General features: G+C 40.5%; 1 protein-coding gene across 1 annotated transcript; it reads left to right on the forward strand.

Moving 5' to 3' along the window:
- Nucleotides 1–235: 235 nt before the first annotated feature.
- mhc1zfa (major histocompatibility complex class I ZFA) lies at nt 236–24,749 on the forward strand (the record flags this gene model as incomplete). The annotated part of the gene is given in 6 exon segments (NM_001287098.1): nt 236–508; nt 18,478–18,765; nt 21,026–21,210; nt 21,213–21,300; nt 22,222–22,338; nt 24,667–24,749. Coding segments are annotated over 6 exon segments (1,034 nt in total), but the record flags the coding sequence as incomplete, so codon positions are not given.
- Between the last annotated feature and the right edge of the window lie 892 nt (nt 24,750–25,641).

The following is a 25,641-nucleotide window of genomic DNA, read 5'->3' on the forward strand; positions in this document are numbered from 1 at the left end:
AACTGCTTCAGTTCAGTAGTCATTTTTTGCAGTGCATGTTGACTAACCGCTCCATTGTGTGCCGATACGGGCCAAACAAACAGAACCACTCGCCACTATAGTGGGAAAACAGCTGTTATTAAATCATTTTATTGGTATTATTGCAATCAGATTTACTAGAAAATAATCCTTTATTAAATAAACAAATCAGAAATTGACCAGTTTTATAACCTTTTTTGTTGCTCTTCATCTTCAGAGAAGCACTCTCTGTATTACATCTACACGGGTTTGTCCAAACCTCTGGATCTGCCGGGCATCTATGAGTTCTCTGCTATGGGTCTGTTAGATGACAGACAGATTGACTCTTATAACAGCAGAGACCAGAGAAAGATTCCCAAACAGCAGTGGATGAAGGAGAAAATGCAGGAGGATTACTGGGAGAAAGGCACTCAGTCGAGAAAGAGCAAAGAGCAGTGGTTTAATGTGAACGTCAACATACTGATGGACCGCATGAGATACAATAAATCAGGTGAGCAACACTCATACAATTTAACAGGCAAATACACACAGTCCTAAAATGTGTGATAGTGTATTAATGCTGTCATATAACAAACATTTCAGATCTTCACATTCTTCAGTGGAGACACGGCTGTGAAGTGGAAATACAAGGAAGTGAAGTGAAGTTTTCCAAAGGCATTGACGAGTATGGCTATGATGGAGAAAACTTCCTGGCTTTTGATGAGGCAGAGTCTCAGTGGGTCGCCCCAGTGGAAGAAGCGCTGCCAACCAAGAGAAAATGGAACAATATACCCATCCTGAACCAATACACCAAAGGCTACCTGGAGAAAGAGTGTGTGGACTGGCTCAACAAATTCAGAGAGTATGCAGATGAAGAGCTCAGAAAAGCCTGTGAGTAAATGTGCTTGTGCTTATTTTATGATCTTACAGGAGATGAAACTGTCTGATGGTCTGATTGCTGTGATTTCAGCTTCTCCAGATGTTTATAAATTGACAAAAAAGTCCACCAAGGATGAAACCAAGCTGAAACTCACCTGTCTGGCCACTGGCTTCTACGACAAAGACGTGATGTTGAACATTAGGAGAAATTGCCTGCCTGAAGATGAGACTGAATCTACAGGAGTTCGACCAAACCATGATCAAACCTTCCAGCTGAGGAAGAGTGTGGAGATCAAGGAGGACCAGATAGATGAATATGACTGTCACCTGACCCACAGGACCTTGAAAAACCCAGTTACTGCCACACGGGCTAAACAAAGAGGTATAGAGAGCTGGAATTTGTTCTTCACATATGGGGCTCTTCATATATGGTGCTGTTAGATGAATTTGATTATTGATGATTTGACATGGTTCAGGATAGTTCTATCCAAACACCCTTCTCTAGCCGCTTATCTGGGCCAGGGGGGGCATAGTCTGTTCAGCATGTCTAGGGTTGTCGATTGTGTCTCCTCCTGGACGTGCTACCTCCCTTGGTAGGCATCCAAGAAGCATCCTGGCCTTGCAAGTGTCCAGGAATTGCTGCCGGCAATGTTAACCAAAATTTTTCTCATGGTAATCAGGGCGTATCTCATCCACTCCCGCTGCTTTTCCACTGCAGAGGTTGCAGCCTACCTCAGTGACTTCAGCTTGGGTGATGGGTGTGTCCAGCCCTGCATCCTCGGTCTCTGCTTCCAGAAAGGAAGGTCTGTCAGTGGGATTGCATGGGGATTGTATTCTTTTCACCATCCAACACAGATCCCTACTTCCACTATAAACGATGTTGATGAAGAACTGCTTCCCCTTCCTGACGCACCAGACAGTTTACCAGAATCTCTTTCAGGTCAACCGGTAGTCCTCTTCTATAGTCTAGCCAAACTCTTCCCAGCATGCTTAGGCTGTTGGTAGCCATCAGCTGCCTCATGAGTCCCACAAACCATCCAGACCTGGTAAAAGTCCTTCTCCAGCTTGACGGCATCCCTTACTTCTGGTATCCACCACCGTCTCAGGGGGTTGCTGCCATGACAGGCACCACAGGCCTTACAGACACAGCTTCTCAATGCTGCATCAACAATGGAGTCTGAGAGCATGGACCACTCTGTCTTGATGTCTCCTGCCTCTCTTGGGATCTGGTCAAAGTTCTTCCGGAGGTGAGAGGTGGAAATCCCTATGACATGTGGTTCTGCCAGACGTTCCCAGCGGACCCTCTCAATATGTTTGGGTCTGCCGGGTCTGTTTGGCCTCTTCCTCTGCCAGAGGATTTAGCTGACTACCAGGTGGAGATAGTTGACAATTCTGCCCCTCTCTTTACCCGAGTGTCCACGACATGTGGCCGGAGATCAGAGGAAACAACCACAAAGTCGATTCACGTTTAACTTCGCCACAACTCCACCAATTCTGCCTGATTTGTAGTTTACAGTCTTTTTTTTTCTTGCTTTGCTGCTGTGTATTGTGTTTTGAACTATGACAGGACATGCTCTATGAGTTTTCTTAAGAGTCCAAGTCGTTTTCCCCTCTTCTGCATGTTGCTGCTAATTGCACAAACGTAATTATTATTAGTAACTAGTGCAAGACTTCTGTTTGCACAGCAGATTCATACTCATGCAGAGCACACTCTTTCTACTGTATGTATAAGATACTGTAATTCAGTGCACTTAGCTTTCTTTCTTGTTTTGTCTATTTCTACATTTCTTATTGCTGCTGTTCTCTCTCAGAGCTGCCAAGGGAATTGTGTTGTGTTACTGCAATGACAGTAAAGTCTATTCAGGCTTTACATTGTTGGAATGGTGTGTTTAATAGGCCAGTTTTCCATGTTTAAGCATTACTCTGAAATAACAAAACTGAGTAATATTCAGGGATTTCTGAAAGCTCAATAGTGTGAAATGAGTCACATTACTGTACTGATAAGCCACGGGCCAGAAAGCATTTTATTGCATGGATTCCTTTATGTTGACATGTTTCTGAATGTCAACAATAACTGTTTGTTTAAAACACACTCATTAATTCTTAGACTAAAACTGGCAGATGTCTTTGATCTATACTGACAGCACAGGCCAGTGTTTGTCACTATAGATTACAGTGCAAGTTAAAGCCACGTTTTGCTTGTAGTTTAGAAACATTATGAAAAGTGCTTGACTAGCCCATTGTCTTAATGGTGTGTCATGAGTTTTTCTTTAAATGACTACTGTCTTCTGTGTCGTGCATGCAGGTTTAATGCTGAAATTTGCTGCAAAAGAAGATGAGGTGGCATCATCCAGCACTGCTACACAGGCACCCAGCAGCTGCACAGATACAGACACAGGATTCAGCACAGGGGACCGTCCATCTACCAGCCATGCAGGTACAGAAAGGCTTTTATTACTGACCTTTTGTAAATGTTTACATTTGAAATGCAGACGACATGTTAATGTTTATTTGATGTAAAATATTATTTCAGAATGTCACGATTGTATTGTAGCATACATTTCACAGTTTATATATAAATGCATGTTTAAATCCGTGTGTGTGTGTGTGTGTTTCCTCTGAGGACACAACAGTAAATTCCTTATTTAATTCATTCATTTATTTTCTTTTCGGCTTGATCCCTTTATTAATCTGGGGTTGTTACAGCGGAATGAACCGCCAACCCATCCAGCACATGTTCTGTGCAGTGGATGCCCTTCCAGCTGCAACCCATCACTGGAAAACATCCATACTCATTCACTACGGACAGTTTTGTTTACCCAATTCACCTATACCACATTTGCACTTGTGGGGGAAACCGAAGCACCCGTAGGAAACCCACGCCAACATGGCGAGAACATGCAAACTCCACACAGAAATGCCAACTGACCCAGCCGAGGCTCAAATTGGCAACCTTCGTGCTGTGAGGTGAACATGCTACCCACTGCGCCATCGTGCAGCCTTATTCAGTTCAATTAATCTTTATTGCTATAGTGCTTTCTACAATATAGTTTGAGTCAAAGCAGCTTAACGTAGATGAAATGCTAGAAAATTAAAACTGCTTCAGTTCAGTAGTCATTTTTTTCAGTGCATGTTGACTAACCACTCCATTGTGTGCCGATACGGGCCAAACAAACAGAACCACTCGCCCCTATAGTGGGAAAACAGCTGTTATTAAATCATTTTATTGGTATTATTACAATCAGATTTACTAGAAAATAATCCTTTATTAAATAAACAAATCAGAAACTGACCAGTTTTATAACCTTTTTTGTTGCTCTTCATCTTCAGAGAAGCACTCTCTGTATTACATTTACACGGGTTTGTCCAAACCTCTGGATCTGCCGGGCATCTATGAGTTCTCTGCTATGGGTCTGTTAGATGACAGACAGATTGACTCTTATAACAGCGAAGAGCAGAGAAATATTCCCAAACAGCAGTGGATGAAGGAGAAAATGCAGGAGGATTACTGGGAGAAAGGCACTCAGTCGAGAAAGAGCAAAGAGCAGTGGTTTAATGTGAACGTCAACATACTGATGGACCGCATGAGACACAATATGTCAGGTGAGCAACACTCATACAATTTAACAGGCACATACACACAGTCCTAAAATGTGTGATAGTGTATTAATGCTGTCATATAACAAACATTTCAGATCTTCACATTCTTCAGTGGAGGACTGGCTGTGAAGTGGAAATACAAGGAAGTGAAGTGAAGTTTTCCAAAGGCATTGACGAGTATGGCTATGATGGAGAAAACTTCCTGTCTTTTGATGAGGCAGAGTCTCAGTGGGTCGCCCCAGTGAAAGAAGCGCTGCCAACCAAGAGAAAATGGGACAATGTGCCCATCCTGAACCAATACACCAAAGGCTACCTGGAGAAAGAGTGTGTGGACTGGCTCAACAAATTCAGAGAGTATGCAGATGAAGAGCTCAGAAATGGCTGTAAGTAAACGTGCTTGTGCTTATTTTATGATCTTACAGGAGATGAAACTGTCTGATGGTCTGACTGCTGTGATTTCAGCTTCTCCAGATGTTTATAAATTGACAAAAAAGTCCACCAAGGATGAAACCAAGCTGAAACTCACCTGTCTGGCCACTGGCTTCTACGACAAAGACGTGATGTTGAACATTAGGAGAAATTGCCTGCCTGAAGATGAGACTGAATCTACAGGAGTTCGACCAAACCATGATCAAACCTTCCAGCTGAGGAAGAGTGTGGAGATCAAGGAGGACCAGATAGATGAATATGACTGTCACCTGACCCACAGGACCTTGAAAAACCCAATTATTGTCACACAAGGTAAACTAAAACAAATCGAGACCTGGGGTTCGTTCTTCCTATGTGGTGCTCTGTTAGCTGAATTTGATAATTGAGGATTTGACATGATCCAGGATGGTACTATCCTTTCATCCTTCCTTTGTCACTTATCTGGGGCCGGAGGGTGGGGGGTCTCTGCAGAACGCCCTAGACTTCCCGTTTCCCAGAAATCTTCCTTCAGGTTAGGGTTGGCTACCGTTTGTGTTTATTTCGATACCGGTGCTAAATCAATACTTTTTTTAAATGGTGCTAATTGTTATAGTCCATACACACATGGCTGTTTGATGCCATTCTTTGCACCTATCCAGTCAGTAAAGGACCGCCGACACCTGCATTGCTTTTTTATTTCCATCAATCCACTGCTCCAATACTTCCACGGCAGTGGCAATGAACAAACTTCACCAATCGACGAAACTGAAGGAAAAAACCCTAAACTGTCTGTGGAGCTGAGAGAGATTATCTCCAGTCCATACCGTTACACCTCCCGCACAAGCTCAGGCTCCTTCTCCCCATTTCATGCCTGTCATGCACCAGCAGCTTTCGGTTCCTCCTGCATTTTTGGCTTGGAAGATCCTACCAGCGACATTTAGTTCCCAACAACATCGCTACTAGGAACTCTTATGCTGTGTTCACACCAGACGTGGAACGCGCGGATAAATTGCGCTATTCGCGCGTAAATAGCTGCGTGAACATTTGAGTTTACTCGCTTCATTCGCGTGTCAAACCTCGCTTCATTCGTGTGTCAAATTCACTTCAGAACAGACGTGGATTCGCGTGATGGGCAGGGCTTCTCTCTGCCCGAAGACTCTAGCTTCATAGCTAAATGGCTAACATGGATTTTATGAAGAAAATAACAGTGTTTATGTGCTTTATGAAGACTGAAAAACAGCGTAGATACGTTTAGGGTCGTGTCTGAGTCCACTACATGCTTTCAGAGGTGCATCCAGCTCTGTGAGCTCATAAACTCCTCCAGAAACTGAACCTGGATGACGGAGGCTTTCAGCCATGCTTCTGACTGAGCCCAGCCCAGTTTGATGAACTGTTTCTGTTTCTGTTTGTGTTTGGTTCTACATCACAATCACGCCCCCACAAGAGCAAGCTTCTGATTGGTTAACGCGGCGCGAATGTACACTGAAGTTCAGATTTTCGAATTCGAGAGATTTGCGCGAAACGTTCGTTAAGTGCGTCAAACGCGCAAAACTCTCAATTTGTCTCGCGCCATTCGTGCAATTTGCTTCATTCGCGCGTATCGCGCCGCAGGATGTCTATTCGTGCGTTTGCATTGACTTAACATGTAAGTCACTCGAGCTTGACGCGCGTGCCGCGCCTGGTGTGAACGCAGAATTATGCACTCAAACTCCTCCTGATAAGGTGGCGGTTCATAGAGGACCATTTAATTCTTCAAACTCTTTCAGGAGTTGTTGTCATGGCGACAGGTCTTCAACCTTTTTGTACACTTAAATGGATTTAACAAAATTGATGATGAGCTTGAAGTTTTCATTCATATATTATTTTCAGCTTAGTCCCTTTATTAATCTGGGGTCGCCACAGTGGAATGAACCGCCAACTTATCCGGCACAGGTTTTACGCAGCGGATGCCTATCCAGCTGCAACCCATCACTGGGAAACATCTATACACTCTCATTCACACACACACACTACTGACAATTTAGGTTACCCAATTCACCTATAGCGCATGTGTTTGGACTGTGGGGCAAACCGGAGTGGAAGGCTTCAAGTTTAAAGATATTATTTAAAGATGTTTTTTTTTTTATTTCTTACATTTTTTTAGATTTGTAGATTTATTTGTTGCCCCAGTTTTATACAGTTTGAGTGTAAACCTTAAAGACCCTTTTCAGTTGACAGTATTAGATGAGCAGTCGGATTATCAGTTATCATGATTAAACATTAAGGATCTGCCAAATCATCTTAAGTGTGGTTTATTCATAAACTAATTTCGAGAGGATCACGTGCTTAAAATCAACACGGCTGGCTCCTTACTAGCTCCGTAATCAGCCCTATTAGATGATTACTGAAGCATTATAAATAACCTGAGTTTTTCACTCCAGTTATCTTCATCTTGAAGCTACCCCCTTTCCACCCCTTCATCCTCCTCCTTTCCTGATTGGGCGACACAGTGGCCCAGTGGCTAGCACTGTTGCCTCACAGCAAGAACACTGCCGGTCCAACCTTTCGGGCCGGTTGGTGTTTCTGTGCGGAGTTTGCATGATCTCCCCATGTTCGCGTGGGTTTCCCCCGGGTTCCCCGGTTTCCTCCCACCATCCAAAACATGAACCATAGCCAAATCGACTAAAACAAATTATCACCCAATACAACCTCAGTTCACACTTCTCATGGTGACAAGCAGGGGAGTTTTCGAGACCTACCTGACCTCGAACTCCCCTCTCGCCTTTCTAACGGGAGGGAGCCCCGGGCTCGAGGATATTACGAGCTCAGGGCTCTCTCCCGGGACAGCATGCCAAATACGCTTTGATTCAAGTGTGAACTCTTGAAATTGTTTAAGAGAGCTATGAAGTGCGGACCCCAGAATATAACTACTGCATACAGTTTTTTGATGCTGATATCTTCATTTTCATCTGTTTTTGTTGGTTTGTGCCGCAGTGAACTTCACTCCTCCTGTGGTGGAATGACTGGAGACGCCACATTGGAAGCAGATGTGAACGGAAGCGGTGGGAATCAGCTCAGCGAGCTCTTCAATCCTTTACTTCAGTCAGTTTAACATGATTTTGGGTTGTTTTACACGAGCCACATTTATGTGCACCATATACTCTTATATAACTGCATTAATGGCTGGAACAGGAATGCAAACCCTCAATCAGAGCTCAATGTGCATTCACATTCAATCACATTAGAAGTGCAACAGACCTGAAGTTTAAACATAAAGCATTAAAGGGATAGTTCACACACAATTGAAAGTTCTTTCATCATTTAATCGGCATTTACTGTTTCTGAGTTTACTTTTGAACAATATTTTGAAGAATACTGAAAACAGGAAACCACTGATTTGCATAATATTTGTTTTTCTTCACTACTGAAGTCAATGGTTACTTGTTTTCAGCATTCTTCTAAACATCTTCTTTTGTAAGAAACTCTTAGATCCACTTGAGAGTGAGCCAATAGTGAGCACATTTTCATTTTTGTTGTGAACTGTCCCTTTAGTCTTAAGCGTTTTAAGCGTTTAGGCTTGATCCTGAGATGTAATGCTTGTTTGCATGAAGTTAGAAATGTGTGTTTGTTTTTAGCCTTTATACAGAATGAGCCTGACCTGAATATTTACTGAAATTACTGTCTTAATCAAATATCTATCAGAATTAGCAGCAGCACACACACATGTAGCTCTGTGTGCCTTTGTATTAAGATGCTACAGGAATATATATATATATATATATATATACACACACACACACACACACACACACACACACACAAATACATTATATATATACATACAGTTGAAGTTAAAATGATTAGCCCCTCTGATTTATTAGCTCCCTGTTTATTTTTTTCCCCAATTTCTGTTTAACGGAGAGCAGATTTCTTCAGCACATTTCTCATCATAATAGTGTTAATATCTCATCTCTAATAACTGCTTTATTTTCTCTTTGCCATGACAGTAAATAATATTAGACTAGATATTCCTCAAGACACTTCTATACAGCGTAAAGTGACATTTAAAGGCCTCACTAGGGTAATTAGGTTAAAGTTAGCATAATTAGGCAAGTTATTGTGTAATGATGGTTTGTTCTGGAGACCATCTAAAATAAACAGCTTAAAGGGGCTAATAATTTTGTCCCTAAAATGGTGTTTAAAAAATTAAAAACTTCTTTTATTCTAGCCGAAATAAAAGAAATAAGACTTTCTCCAGAAGAACAAATATTATCAGACATACTGTGAACATTTCCTGAATCTGTTCAACATCATTTGAGAAATATTTTTAAAAGAAAAACAAATTTAAAGGGGGCAAATAATTCTGACTTCAACTGTGTGTGTGTGTGTGTGTGTATATATATATATATATATATATATATACATATATATATATATATATATATATATATATATATATATATATATATATATGTATATATGTATATATATGTATACACACACACACACACACACACACACACACATACATACATACATACATTTATATGTATACAAATGCCTATATGTTGAAATGATGATTTTTATTCATATAATTGCATGTTTATTTTGACCACAGATGTTTCACTGTGACTATAAAGCTGCTGTCATCAGTTTTTGTGTGTATGAAGGTTTACCTGTGCTAAATCAATACACTCAGAAATTAAGGTGCGCGAGCTGTAACTGGTGTGGAACCTGTCCAAAAGGTACAAACTTGTACCTAAAAGCTCCATATTAATACCTCAGGTACAAGACCGGTTACTCACTAAAGCTAAGCAGGGCTGAGCCTGGTCAGTACCTGGATGGGAGACCACTAGGGAACACTAGGTTGCTGTTGGAAGTGGTGTTAGTGAGGCCAGCAGGGGGCGCTCAACCTGTGGTCTGTGTGAGTCCTAACGCCCCAGTAAAAGTGAAGGGGACACTACACTGTCAGTGGGCGCCGTCTTTCGGATGAGACGTTAAACCGAGGTCCTGACTCTCTGTGCTCATTAAAAATCCCATGGCACTTCTCGTGAAAGAGCAGGGGTGTAACCCCGGTGTCCTGGCCAAAGTCCCTCTATCGGCCCTTACGATCATGGCCTCCCAATCATCCCCTTCAACTGAATTGGCTCTATCACTGTCTCTCCTCTCCACCAATAGCTGGTGTGTGGTAAAGCACTGGCGCCGTTGTTCTGTGGCTGCCGTCGCATCATCCAAGTGGAGCTGCACACTGGTGGTGTTGTGGAGAGACCCCCTCATGATTGTGAAGCGCTTTGGGTGTATGGCCATACATAATAAATGCGCTATATAAATACACACATTACACATTACATTACATTACATCTTAATATGTGTAGGTACTAATATATATGTTTGAGGTACAAATATGGACCCTTTAAGTACAAATGTCTACCTTTTGAAAAGGTTCCACCCCAGTGACAGCTTGCATACCTTTATTTCTCAGAGTGCAGCATAAATTCAATTTATTTCCGCTTAGTATGCACTGCTAAGGACTTAATTTAGACAACTTTAAAAGTGATTGATATTTATTTGCACCCTCAGATTTAAGATATTGAAATAGTCAGATCTAAAACAAAACTGGCACTAAAGTCAATACATCACCCGAAGGCTTAATTATGGAGCTTTCAGATGATGTGGACATTTCAAGTTCCCATAATTTACATTCAGACTTGTTTTTGTGGATCATGGTCCCATACAGGCAAGCCGGTTATTAAAATAGAGAGAACTTCAGTTGCAAACGATCAGAAGAGCGAATGAGAATTAGTCAGATGTGTGTCAGAGACGAGTGTAAGAGACTCACTGCAGTGTGGTTGGACTGGAGAGGGCAGAAGTATCGCCAATTTCTCAGTTAGACTCAACTGGCAGAAATTAAAAAAGGAAGTAATGAAACACTCTTGAGTGCAGGCAAACTCTACAGAACAGAAGTCACCAATCTCGGTCCTGGAGGGTCAGTGTCGCCGCAGGGTTTAGCTCCAACTTGCCTCAACACACCTGCCTGGATGTTTCATGTATACCTAGTAAAGCTGCAGTCACACTGGACTTTTCTCCCCATAGACTTCCATTCATAACTATGTGAATACGTCAGACCGGATACGCAAAGTCGTGTGGCAAGTTTCGTAGTTCACCGTGTTGCAAAGTTCAAGCTTGGTGAACACTGACCTGCGAAAGCGCTTCACTTGACTGCGTGAGACCAATCAAAGATTAAAACATGACCTCTCTGGACAGAAGTTTAAAACATGGAGCAATTGCTGGCTTTATTAATGTCTAAACATCTTGTTTAATCCTGCCCCTTTTCATATTGCGGTACGACAGAATTTCACAAGCTCAAACTCTAGTGTGACCGCAGCTTAAGAGCTTGATTGGCTTGTTCAGGTGTGTTTGATTAGGTTTGGAGCTAAAATCTGCAGGACACCAGCCCTCCAGGAACAAGTTTGGGGACCCCTGCTACAGAAGATAGCTGAGAGGGGTCTGGATGCAGACTTAGTGCTGTTGCAATCTGAGCTGCATGAAATTCCCACCGCTAACCCTACCCCTGCACATTAACATCACTAGCGCCATTGAGTCTGACATTGCAAGTCTGAGAGATGCAGTCTCAGCTTGCAAATCCCAGTCTGCATCCAGATACTGTTGAGCACTGAATTGCATCAGACTCAACTGCAGCGTTAATGAATTTACAGTCTTGCTGTCCGTGTGTGGAGAGGATTTATTATCATACATACTGCAATGATTGTCCACAGCTGACTGTACTGGACACCAATGGAGAAGCAGAAGTATGCAGCAAAGAACGCATTGTAGAATAAAAATGTACAAACACAGATTAATATTAGTGAGTCAGAAGCTGAGGTGATGGTTAAACAGCCAACTCAAGAAAATGTGGCACAATCAGAGGAACAGAGAGAGTAAAGGGAGATTATCTGCTTAAAACAATCCACTAGTAAGATCTGGGGTGCACTGAAAATACAAACCTGTGCATTTACTACATTATTAAAGTCTAAAACAGTTGATATGAGGTGAATTTAAACAAATTAAAATTAGTCATGCTTAATAGTAACTTGTGTAAATTCAGCTTAGGGGTGGCACTGTGGCCTCACAGTAAGAAGCTCGCTGGTTTAAGTCCCGGCTGGGTCAGTTGATGTTTCTGTGTGGAGTTTGCATGTTCTCCCTGTGTTGGCGTGGGTTCCCTCCGGGTGCTCCAGTTTCCCCCACAGTCCAAACACATGCGCTATAGGGGAACTGATCAATTAAACTGGCCGTAGTGTATGAGTGTGTGTCTGAATGAGTGTGTATGGGTGATTCCCAGTACTGGGTTGCACCTGTAAGGGCATCCGCTGTGTAAAACATATGCTGGAATAGTTGCCGCCGGTTCATTCCGCTGTGGGAACCTCTGATAAATAAAGTACTGAGTCGAGGGAACATGAATGAATGAATAAATTCAGCCCATATACACTGCTTGCAACCACTTACACAGAAAAAATAACTCTCAACAAATCCTCATAACAATTTGCACAAACAGATTTCCAGTACATGTTACTGTCATATATCAGGCACAATTTACTTAATTAATTTCAAAGTGCAAGGTTAAACATTAAGTAAAATTTAATTGAATGTCTTTAATTTTGAGTCTATATCTACTTAAGTTAATCAAGTAAAGTCAAGGTGTTGTTTTAGCAGCGGGAAGGTTGCTTTTATCAGTGTAAATAAATCTCATTAGCTACGAATTAGTACATTTGGTGTAACTCAGTTTAATGAAGACACATTTCCACTGATATGAAATGTGCTACTTCACTTTATTTAAGCTATTTCTAAACATTCTCCTCTTAATCCTGGCATCTACACATCCATTATGACATATCTATAATTAAAATTGACATAATATTGCTGGCTTTGCTACCATTAGAAAATATTTAAACATCAAAACTGAATGAACATTAATATTTTCCACTCATTTCATAAATAACATCAAGTAAATGTGTAAATATTAAATATTTACCTGGAAAATTCTAGTTATACTTCACATTTAATATTGCAAGTTATAAATTGTGAGTAAATTTATTAGATTTTACTACACCAAACAGTCATTTCTATCAGTGTGTCTTAAAAAATTTTAACTTTAACTTCAGCTTATTCTCTTATAGCGCATGTGTTTGGGCTGTGGGGGAAACCAGAGCACTCGGAGGAAACCCACGCCAACTCCACACAGAAACACCAACTGACCCAGCTGAGGCTCGAACCAGCTGCCTTTTAGCTCTGAAGCCATAGTGCTAACCACTGAGTCACTGTGCCGCCCTTTCTTTTTTAGACAAAACAGACCTTAAACGCGCCAATTTCGCAATGGCATACAGGCAAATTAAAAGTCCTTTAACATACTTCCACACATACCCTATAGCAGGGGTGCTCAACCCTGTTCCTGGAGCTGTACCTTCCTGCTGATTTCAGTTGCAACCCATAATAACCCCTTAGTGTTCCTGTAAAATTTGCTTAAATACCAAAACAAAACTGCATACCCAAAGTAAATTGCATGCTATGTTTGAACAATTTTAATATATGCATGGTTTTGGTCTCTTTTGAAAGGTGACACACTGAGGTTTATTCCTTAATAGTCAGAATCACTGTAAATGTTATTGGTATTAAGTAATTAAACTTAAGACTCACTGAAGAAAATAAAAATCCGCCTTTAATTTTTATCTTGATAAATGCCTGCAGAAGACTAAAATTAAGAGGTATTGGTTTGAAAAGACAATTAAATGAAGACTTACCAATCCAAATTTTCTGTTTTAATAACAGTACCTTAGAAAATTTGTGATAGTTACACCTGCCCGTATTTATCCAGTGCTGTTCAGGTCCTGGTTAATTGGTTCAGGTGTGTTTGATCAGGGTTGGAGCTGAACTCTGTAGGAAGGTAAATCTCCAGGAACAGGGTTGAGCACCACTGCCCTATCCGCTTGTTAAGTGTGACGTCAAGCGGAGCAGCTTCCGGGTCCAATCGCTCTACTCAACTAGATGGGGAGATTCATGAAATGGTAATAATAAACGTTTACAAAGCGATTTAATACTTTCCAAAGTCACGATCACAATATATATGTCCATGCCTAATATCCGATGGCCAGAAAGTGATTCATTGTTTTATAAATTGTTAAAACTTTGGTATTTGTTATGCAGCAAGCCCAGAGATTGTTGTGTACACTATGACTTTAACTTTAATGTGCGATATTAATAAAAAGTGATCATGAACGAATGATTTCTCCACTCAAGTGAATGACGGCTTGGACCCGGAAACAGTATTACATACGTCACAAACACGTCACCACTTAACAAGCGGATAGAAAAGAGGTAAGGGATGTTACAAGAATAAGTGGGCACACAGGAGTAAATAGGTCTTTATACTGGATTGGAAAAAGCACAATGATGGAGGAGAGTAGATCATGCTTTAACATCCTTCTCTTCATCTCGTATTTCTTGCATTGCATTATTGATAGCAAATATAAGTGATGTTCTTGAAAAAAAACTACAGATAATAAGGAACAGAAACGCATAACACTTAGAAAATATACTAAATATAAAACGAGTTTTTTTAATATAAATAGAGCTCTAGATCTTTGGTTTACTCTCCAGGCCAGTGGGTGGCGGTGGTGCTCCTGAAAGCTGTTTGCCAACCCCCAATAAAAGCAAAAGAAGTCGGGCGGCCGCTTTCAGTTTGTAAGGAACTGTTCATTATCCACACGAGGGGTTGACATTTATAGCCACGAGTTTCAACAAAAGCTTCGCTCTGCTTCCTGTTCATCTCCTTCATGTGACTTTTCCTTCATTTCGAGCAGATAAATCCTCAGCTTTATCTTTAACACAAAAACCGAAAGTGAAAGTAGCTCGCTTACAGTCAGTTCGTCCTGGGAAATTGCTGCTAGGAAAGCACTGGAAAGATTCATCGCGAAATCACGCTAAATTTATAAATGAGGCATTAAAGTATGATAAAATAGCTGTAAAATAACCCTACTGTGAATATTTCATTGACATGTTTCCCAAGTGCTGTTTATATATGTGTTTCAACACGTTTTAAACACGATAGCTCTAATAACTGATGTCTTCAGTCTTTGCCTTTAGTAGGTATTCTGCAAGATACTGTATGGAGAGACGGACAACATCTATAAAAGCAGAGGTGAACTACACTGAAAAAAATTATTCAAAGACGATTCCTTGAATTTACTTAATTTTTTTAAGTTAAGGGGTTGTAAACAATTTGTTTGTTGAATTTAAACAAATACATTAAGTTGAACATCACTAAGTTTAATTTGTTTGTTTAAATTCAACACAAATAAATTGTTTGCAACAATTTTGCAGACATTTTTTTTTTCAGTGACAACAGGAGCTGTACGTCAGAAGTGTAGGCAGTTTTCATTCTTTCATTTTCCTTCAGCTTAGTCCCTTTATTCATTATGGGTCGCCACAGGGGGATGAACCGCCAACTATTCCAGCATATGTTTTACACAGCGGATGCCCTTCCAGCTGCAACCCAGTTCTGGAAAACACCCATACAAATTCATCAAGTTTTTTAATTACTGTGAGGGTAGGGTTAGGGTTACCACTTTTAATACAAAAAAATAATGGACGCATACTGCAGCGGTGGCCACATCCCCGATCACAGGCCCAATAGCATGCCAGTGGTGGTAAATCACAACTTAAAATATTTTTCAGGAAAGTGTGAACACCTGGACATTAAAAGAAACTTTATTGAAATCTGTGTAAACGGATTCAGTCAGTCTCTCTCTATTACAGCTCTGCAGCACTGATATAGCAGATGTTGTGTTTAATAGTGTGGTACAACTGCATTAACTCAGAGGAGAAAACACTAATGAAGCTAATTTTAAAGGGTATTGATAACAGATGTGGGCTCAAATATTTGCAGTAAGACCTATCCAAACATGGAAACAGCACAAACATAAACTAGAGACAAACATTAGCTAGTAAAGTAGCCAAATAGCCTATTTCTAATTTAAAAATATAGAAAGTTGCAATTTACTACTTTATTTTCTTTACATGGGCATTATGGTGTTTATTTATGTTTTAAATGCAATGCTTCATGTAATAAATTAATGCTTATGAGCCTGACTTAACCTTAACAAACAAATCATAACATTACACTGGGTTATGATCCACTTACATTGTGTTTACAGAATTTTTACACATTACAACATGTGACCCAGTGTGTGAAAACCAGGCCACATCTAATGCTGAGATCAAGTTTGACTGTAGCCATGTGATTTCAGCTGTTGACATGGTTTTACTCAGCTAATATTAAATACATTTATTATTATTATTTTCACAGACTGCTCTTTATTTCATGAAGAAAACAGTAAATTACAAAAGAAGAAGACTCCAGCGAGATTTTCACAGACTAAGTCACATTTTTACCATTATTAAGCAATGAACTTAAATATTGTTAATAATGATTACACTGTCATTACCATGTCTGCTTCGGGAGAGATTTGGGTATGAAGAACTGTCTGACTGCGCTTTGATTGTTTGTGAGCTCTGTCATTGCGGGAATGCTGCTCTCCCGAGGCATGTTGTCGCATGTCTGCCAGAGCCACAGACTCAGAGAATGCTCTCCGACAAATCGTGCAGTTGGCTTAATAATAATTTCTATCTGTTTCCTCCCACTCTCTGCAGTACTTTAGCAGTCGCTCGCGTTTAAACGCGGGGGGGTTACCTGGAGAAGCTGCCTTTACTCTCTGTCAAGACTTGACAGACTCCGCTTAAAAGACCCGCCCTCCTTACTGGACAAAGACCAATCAAACTAACGATGACGTCAGGTATTACCCAATCAAAAGCAGTAAACGAGGCCTCTACATAATATGCGTGTGGGATGATTTGGATGAAAAGCTACATTTACAAAAAACGATACGGGACAAAACCCATCCCGTATTGTGTAACACCTGTTTTTCTTTGCGCAGGGGGCGTGAATTGCTCTAAACTGGAGGTTAGGTAGAGAGAGAGAAAGACGTTTTACAAACACTAGACGCTTCAGCCAGTGTAATGTTGAGTCTGGAACAGTGTAGACATCAGTGAAATCAACATAAGGCTTTTCTGATGATTATGGACGTCAAGGTTTTGACTTTGCTTTGTGTTTTTCTTCTTTATGGGGCTTTACCTTTATGTCGAGCAGGTAAATGATGAACTTTAATGCGTTTATTAAAGAATGAAAATGAAAGCAGCTTTCTTACTGCCATTTTAGAGACACTATAGAAACTAAAAATGCTCGAATTACAGACGTAGTACATAAAATATTAACGCATGTTTACATTGGCAGATTACATACTCGAATGGTTATTCGGCTCTGTGCACAGCTAGAGTTTTTCTAGCCATTTTCTATAACTACTTTAACTTTCGCAAGGTTGTTTTTACAGCATCGATGTTGTATTGTATAACAATACATTCAGTTAAATAGATTTAAGCATTCATTTAGTTGTTTAAGTATAAAACGAGATGAAGGACTGTCGTAACCGCTAGCGCCGTCAGTATAGCAACAGGCTAGCTCAGAAAATCCATTGACAATACTGTGTTAAAATAAAGTGTCATATTTTAAAGACATGGCGGGGGGAAATGGGATTTAATGCAGGGCTTCTTGTCTGATCTGAGACCCACTTTATATCGTATATCTAACAGGCAGTGAAGATCGCTGATTTTTAAAGAAATCAGATCTTAAACGTGATAGTTTTGTAATAGAAAGTTCACCGGAAGCCCTGCGGCTACCTGACTGAAAATTAAAAGTCCGTGTGAATGAAGCCCGTTCACGTTTAAACAGTTTGTTTCATCAACCTGTAATGATTTGTCCAAAAACTGAAGTACAAAATAAAAAATACTCTGACAAAAGTGTATTACGTCGATGGACTTGTTTGATAAGGATCGATTAAAGGAGGTAGAGTTGTTTACGGCTCCACTGTGAGTATTGGGTGTGAAATCAGCTTCAAAACAACATTAGCGCTATTTAATTGACCTTGAGCCATGCTGTACAGTGACAGTCGTTGGCGGCTAATATGATTTCCCGATTCAGAATGTGCAAATAATAATTTTCTGAAATTATCTTATTAAGGAGAATGCCTGACTGTAATCAACTTTACCTCAGGATATTTCTCTTGGCTTTGGGAGTTTGTCTGTTGTTTCTGAGAAAACATAAATTCTTAAGCTCTCAGATGAACGTACATTCATATCTAATTTTCAGAGAAGCACTCTTTGTATTACATCTACACGGGTTTGTCCAGATCTGTGGATCTGCCGGGCATCTATGAGTTCTCTGCTATGGGTCTGTTAGATGACAGACAGATTGATTCTTATAACAGCGAAGAGCAGAGAAATATTCCCAAACAACAGTGGATGAAGGAGAAAATGCAGGAGGATTACTGGGAGAAAGGCACTCAGTCGAGAAAGAGCAAAGAACAGTGGTTTAATGTGAACGTCCACATACTGATGGAGCGCATGAGACACAATAGATTAGGTGAGCAACACTCAAACACATACAAGCAGCTTTATGATCATTATTACCGTCGTGTAGCAAAGATATCTGTCTTCTCTCCATTTCAGATCTTCACGTTCTTCAGTGGAGGACTGGCTGTGAAGTGGAAATAAAAGGAAGTGAAGTGAAATTTTCCAAAGGCATTGACGAGTATGGCTATGATGGAGAAAACTTCCTGGCTTTTGATGATGCAGAGTCTCAGTGGGTCGCCCCAGTGGACGCAGCGCTGCCAACCAAGAGAAAATGGGACAGTGTGCCCATCCTGAACCAATACACCAAAGGCTACCTGGAGAAAGAGTGTGTGGACTGGCTCAACAAATTCAGAGAGTATGCAGATGAAGAGCTCAGAAATGGCTGTGAGTAAACGTGCTTGTATTTGGGTCAGTGACGTACAGTATCTCTTCTTGTATTAATTGCATACATGATTACTGAAAAAACATCAAATTCACTATAAAACCCCATATCAGCAAGTGTGGCAGTTGTAGATAAAGCTTAAAGGAGTCAAATTTCTAAGGGGTCAAGGTGGTGAAAGTGCAATTTGAAAAAAACATTTGTTTTAATATTGAGCAAAAGACCACACAACTGGACATAGTCTCATCAAGGAACCTTCTCTATGTTTAGGGTCTCTAAGGTAAGACCCCATGAACGCTTTAATAACTGAACGTTATTATAAATTTGGGTATTAAGATTAAAAATTACAATTCACTCACATGCCATCTAGTGGCATAAAGTATTAAATATTCCACTTTCGTTATCTTATCATGGTGGAGGGGTTTGTGTGCCTGAGTCATCCTAAGAGCTATGTTGTCAGGGGCTAATGCGCCTGGGAGCGTCTCCCAAGGCAAAAAGGTTTTCGGTAAGAGGTCAGACTAAGTGCAGTTCAAAAACCTCTTAGAGTTCAAAAGTATTAAGGACCGTCGGTCTGTTTGGTGCAGCCAGGCCTGGGCTTGGAGCTCTTATGTGAGTCCCTGATGGCCTGGTTTTATCCCATGGATTCTGGCCAGGCTCAGCCTGAAGGAGTGACTGTGGACCATGGGGCCGGTGCATTGTGGAATGGGTGGTGGTCGAAGGTCAAGACCAAACAAACTGATCTTCAGGCACAGAAATTGGCTGTTGGGACATGGAATGTCACCTCACTAGGAGAGAAGGGGTTGTTGCTAGATCAGATATGGTTGTGACCTGAAGTTAACGAGAATTATTTTTAACATTTATTAAATTTCTTATTTATTGTATTTTATTATTGCCTATCCCCACCCCAACCCTAAGCCCAACCGTCACAGTGCTGTAACAATATTAAATATTGTTATCCAGTGTCATAAAAAATGCTACTATAATTGATGTAAATATCACACTTCTGGCCAGCCGCGGATCCAATCTAGACTTTACCAAGGGAAGGAGACTGAGCTTGTACAGAAGGTTAAACAGTACCTACTAGAGATAGTCGGGCTCACCTCCACGCACCAGCTGGGGCTCTGAAACTCAACTACTTGAGAAGGGCTGGACTTTCTTCTACTCTGGAGTTCCCCACGGTGAGAGGCAGCAGGCTGGTGTGGGATTCCTTACAGCTCCCCAACTCAGCTGCCATGTGTTGGAGTTTTCCCCGGTGAATGAGAATATTGCTCCCCTGCACCTTTGGGATAAACACTAGTGCCGAGTACCCGGCGTCCATGGGAGGAGTGCTGGAAGGTGCTCAGACTGAGGACTCCTTTGTTCTACTGGGACAATTCAATGCCCACGTGGGTAATGACCATGATACCTGGAGAGGCGTGATTGGGAGGAACTGCCTCCCTGATCTGAATCCGAGTGGTGTTCTCTTGGACTTCTGTGGTAATCACAGTTTGTCCATAATAAACATGTTCAAGCCTAAGGGTGTGGCACATGGCACCAGGACACCCTAGGGTAGAGGACGATGATCAACTTTGTGGTTGCTTCATCTGATCTCCGACCATATGTCTTGGACACTCAGGTAAAGAGAGAGGCTGAGCTGTCAACTGATCCGCTGGACAGACCTGGTAGACCCAAACATATTGTGAGGGTCCTCTGGGAACGTCTGGCTAAACCTCAAGTCAGAGGGATTTTCAACTCTCAAGATCTCGAATACAAGCACCTGAAATGAGTTTCCTTTGCAAGGTGGCAGGGAGCACCCTTATGGATAGGGTGAGGAGCTTTGTTACCCGGGAGGAGCTTGGAGTAGAGCTGCTGCTCCTCCACATCAAGAGAAGTCAGCTGAGGTGGCTTGGGCATCTATTTTGGATGCCTATCAAGGGAAGTGTTTCAGGCATTTCCCACTTGGAGGAGGCCTCGGGAAAGACCCAGGACACGCTGAAGGGACTATGTCTCTTGGCTGACCTCGGACTGCCTCGGAATCTGCTGCCCCCGCAACCCGGCCCCAGATAAGCAGAAGAAAATGAATGAATGAATGACTTGCTTTAGCAGTTAAAGTATTTGACTTTTTTAGGTACACTCAGTTTGTTAAAAAATGGTGCAAATGTCATTTCTAAATATGTCAAATCAACAGAAATGCAGTGTGTACATCTAGCCAACTGTCACTGATCAATTTGCTGACAGATCTGCATCAGATGAAGCAGGCTGATGATCTGATTCTTGTGTTTTCAGCTCCTCCAGATGTTCATGTGTTTGCAGTGAAGTCCATCAGTGATAAAACCAAGCTGAAACTCACCTGTCTGGCCACTGGCTTCTACTCCAAAGACACGATGTTGGTCATTAGGAGAAATCGACTGCCTGAAAAAAAAACTGAATCTACAGGAGTTCGACCAAACCATGATCAAACCTTCCAGCTGAGAGTGTGGAGATCGAGCAGGATGAAACGGACGAATATGATTGCTACATGACCCACAGGACCTTAAAAGGGCCGGTTATTGCCAGATGGGGTAATTAAAGCAGTTACAGCATGCTTAGACAGAAATGGTCTCTTTTCAGGCACTAATCAAATGTTTTCTTAGTTACTAACATCACAAATCTATCAAAATTCTTATATTTTAAAATAAATATTAATAAATCTCCACTGGCCATCAGTGCTGCATTCAATACTAGTGATTGATATAACATTCTCCTGGAAATCCTTGAATATTATGTTAGTATTAAAGATACAATTTGTAGGATTTTTACATTAACATAATTCAAAAACAGCTAGAAGTGAGTTACATACATGCATTGTGCCAATGTTAGAATGTTCAAATGCAGCAGTTTTAACTAGAGGGGTAAAGCATGTGTGTGTGTGTGTTCATGCTAATGAGGTCAAACACATCTTCAAACTATCATGATATTTAGTGTTAATACTTTATTCATCCATCAAAATGATTTCTGCAGGACTCCAGTAGCATGACGAAGACTACAACTCCCATAATTCCACACAGTCATTAAAGTATGCCTTTGTTTGTTATGAATGCATGCCCTCTAGTGGCCAAAACATATCGTGCATTTAAATGAACTGCACTGACAAACCAACATTAATTTCCGTCCATCATGAGTTTGAAGCTGTAATTTAAGATATATCAGTGAAGAGTTTCAATGTGGAGTGCCTCAAGGCTCAGTACTCAACCATGTGGGTTTTTTTTTTACAATATACCTGCTACAATATATCTAGGCCATTAAAAATACAGACCATATAGTTATTGGCAAACTGAGACTTCAATTTGGGCAAATGAAGGAGTAAAGCTTCAGAGAAAGCCTAAAAAATAAAGACGGTCCGTATCAACTTGATTGTTCACTTTTTAGCTGTGAACTTCCTCACCTGCTCCACTCTGATATCTTTATTTGAAGCTATTTTTTATGTTTTTGCATTTTCACAGATGGGAAATGTAAGGACTGCCTGCCAAACCTAAACTGGATCTGGGTAGTGGCTGGAGCTGTGCTTATGCTGGGAGTTGTTGCTTTACTGCTTGTCTTACTGAAGAAAAAGATCATTGGTGAGTGATCAGATCAGTTTTCTGCAGAGTTTTATGGTAGATCTGTCTCATCCTGACAGCAACATTTGATTTACATATATTTATCTTTATAACCAGCGACCAACTTCCTGTGAGGTGCTAGTTAATGAGCCAGTTTATTTAGGTCAGATTAATTAAAATTAATTAAAACTATTTGTCCTAGTAATGTTGATAAATTAAAATAAAGTGGTTAAAAAAAGAAAAATGTCCTAATATTCCTAAATGGATCACTAAAATATACAATAATTATCAATATAATTTGTTTTTCCGCCCAGCTCTATGACCACATTACCCCTCCTCGAAAGGGCCTCCATTGGCTGCCCGTCCAATTCAGAATAGATTTTAAAGTGCTTTTACTGGTGTATAAACCTTTTCATGATCTAGCCCCATCCTATCTCTCAGAGCTGCTGCATTATTGCACTCCTGTGAGATCTCTTAGGTCAAGTGCTCAAAATCTTCTGTTAATTTCTCAGTCTTGACTGAAACGCAGAGGGTACAGAGCTTTCTCTGTGGCGGTCCTCGGTTATGGAACTTTGCTCCTTCAGATTAGAATGGCTCCAACACGATCTTTATTTAAATCACTACTAAAACGTAGCTGTTCATCTTGGCCTTTAAATATTAGTTTAATAGTCCTTTCATTTCTCTGTTTCTATATTCTCTCTTTTTACTTTACTGTGACTGATGTGCAGCACTTTCGTTTTTAAATGTGCTTTTATAAATAAATGAACTTGAATTAAAACACCTCTGTTCCATTGAAAACGGTAACCATTCACTTCTATTGTGACTTGAACAGTTTTGGTGTAATTGAAGAGTTCAAATGCAGTAACCTCTAATGTTCTCCTGAAATGAGCATTTTTCACAGCCTCCCATGTTTATGTGAAGTTAATTCAGTTTAAAGGCAATGAATAGAACTTTCATCACTATAAAATACACGCACAGCACTCATCAAATGGCATTTAGAGGTTTTAGCATCTTAACTCAGTTATTTTCCCCTACTGCAAATGTTTCTCCAGCAGGTGGAGATATTGCTAAACTGAAGGTTAAACAAAAAGTGATTCTTATGAATTAAACTGGGCTGCGTTTCCCAAACAACGACGTACAGTAACTCGCAGCTGAACTATCATAGTATGATGCATCGTTTGTAATATGAATGATGTAGTGACGAGTGTTTCCTAAAACCCGTAATATCTCTGTCAAAGACCCATCATTTGAACTAGGTTAGTTATAACATAAAAGCGTCCATAATGATGCTCTAAACGGAGTGAAGTAACAACTTCTTAGAGAAGAACCCCGTCATTTATTTGTGCAGATTATATTGTTTTACACACACACGCATTTAAAAGACATTGAGAACATTACATATCCTAATCTAAAAATGACTCTAAAATGACTTACAAAAGCTAACATGTACCCTAATATCATATATAAATCATATGAATAAATAAAGAATGAGGCGATTTATTAAGAAATGAAATTTAATATTTATTGTTTATTAGGAAATGAAAAAAATCATAGTTTAATAATATAATTCACAATATTGATGATGACGATTATTATTATTATTAAGTAGGATATTGTTTATTTATTGTTTATTTTGTTGAAAAGTCTACTTTTTCAATTTGACCTTGTTAACCACTGCAGAACTGTTCTAGCCAGCAGGCCCATGTCATATACAGCACAGATTCTTAATAAATAACCTACTATAAGTTAAAACCATTAACATTGCTTTTTGTTTTTACAAGCTTTGTAGACGTAACATAAATTCAGCTTTTAAATAACAGGTCACCGATAGCTTTCGCTTGAGGCTGTGTTCAAGATGACATCCATGTTTTCAAAGTGCATTGCAAAGGGAGCGCAATTGTAAACATGAGGATCGCTAAAACTGAACTGTAGAAATACTCTGAAAGCAAATGACAGCTGAGAGAGATGAGCTTAATGCTTTATTTTTATTATTCCCAGTTTAAATGTCAGAATGTTCTAAATGAATAGGGCATAGGGGGGATAAGTGGGAATAGAACACAGCTCCAGAGGTGTACAGTAGTTGCAAGTGCTCAAGTTTGCGACACAGTTTGCGAATGTTCCTTGGAACGATGAATTTGGGAAATGCCAAATCAGCTAACTATCTATGTAACGACAGAACTTGCGACCTTAGTTGGCTAACCATGGTTTTTGAAAACACACCCCTGAATATCAGTTGACTTTTCTGGCAGTAATGAATTACATTAACAAACCATTGTGTGTGTGTGTGCGTGCGTGCGTGCGTGCGTGTGTGTGTGTGTGTGTGTGTGTGTGTGTGTGTGTGTTTTTCAGATTTGAGGCAAAGACTATCAGGATCACAGTCACCGTTATACCAGATCCAAGCGGATTCAGAGTCAGAGGACTATAATCACTGAGGGATCTGTGGTACCCGTCAGTATCAAACCAACAGTGTGTTATCTTACTTCATCCATTATATACAGTATTTGGTGTCTATAGGGTTTTATATATAGGGTTAGGGATATAAGGTTGGTTATATGTATATATTTGGTTCTTGCTGATCATATTGAAATATTTGGATGGATTAATCTGAGATTTCTGTGTCTTTGGGTGGCACGGTGGCTCAATGGTTAATTCAGTTCATGTTTACTTCTATAGCACCTTTACAATGTAGACTGTCACAGCCGCTTAACATAGCCGCTCTAGTAAAGTCCAGATTTCACAAAAAAAGCACTGGTTAGCACTGTGGCCTCACTGCAAGAAGGTTGCTGGTTTGAGCCTCAGCTGGATCAGTTTTCATTTCTGTGTGGAGTTTGCATGTTCTCCCTGTGTTGGCATGGGTTTCCTCAAGGTGCTCCGGTTTTCCCCACAGTCCAAACACATGCGCTATAGGGGAATTGATCTACTACACTGGCCGTAGTGTATAAGTGTGTGTGGGAATGAGTGTGTATGGGTGATTCCCAGAGATGGGTTGCAGCTGGAAGGGCATCCGCTGCGTAAAACATATGCTGGAAAAGTTGGCGGTTCATTCCGCTGTGCCGACCCCTGATTAATAAAGGGACTAAGCCGAAAATCGAATGAATGAATGAATGAATGAGTTACATATGGTAAATATTGAAGGCTCTTGCAGGAGTGCAAGAGCAGCAGCAGTAGTCCGTAATATTCACGATGCTTGCCAATAGGCTAAAAAAGCAGGCCAAACACCATCAACAATCAAGTTAATCATAATGCATACTAAGCACTTAAATCTTCAAGCTACTTCAGTACCTCTGCATTCAGCATTACGTCTGTCCTGGAAAACATTTCCAA

This window comes from Danio rerio, chromosome 3 (genome assembly GCF_052040795.2).
Source record: "Danio rerio strain M-AB ecotype USA chromosome 3, GRCz13ab, whole genome shotgun sequence".
Lineage (NCBI taxonomy): Eukaryota > Metazoa > Chordata > Actinopteri > Cypriniformes > Danionidae > Danio > Danio rerio.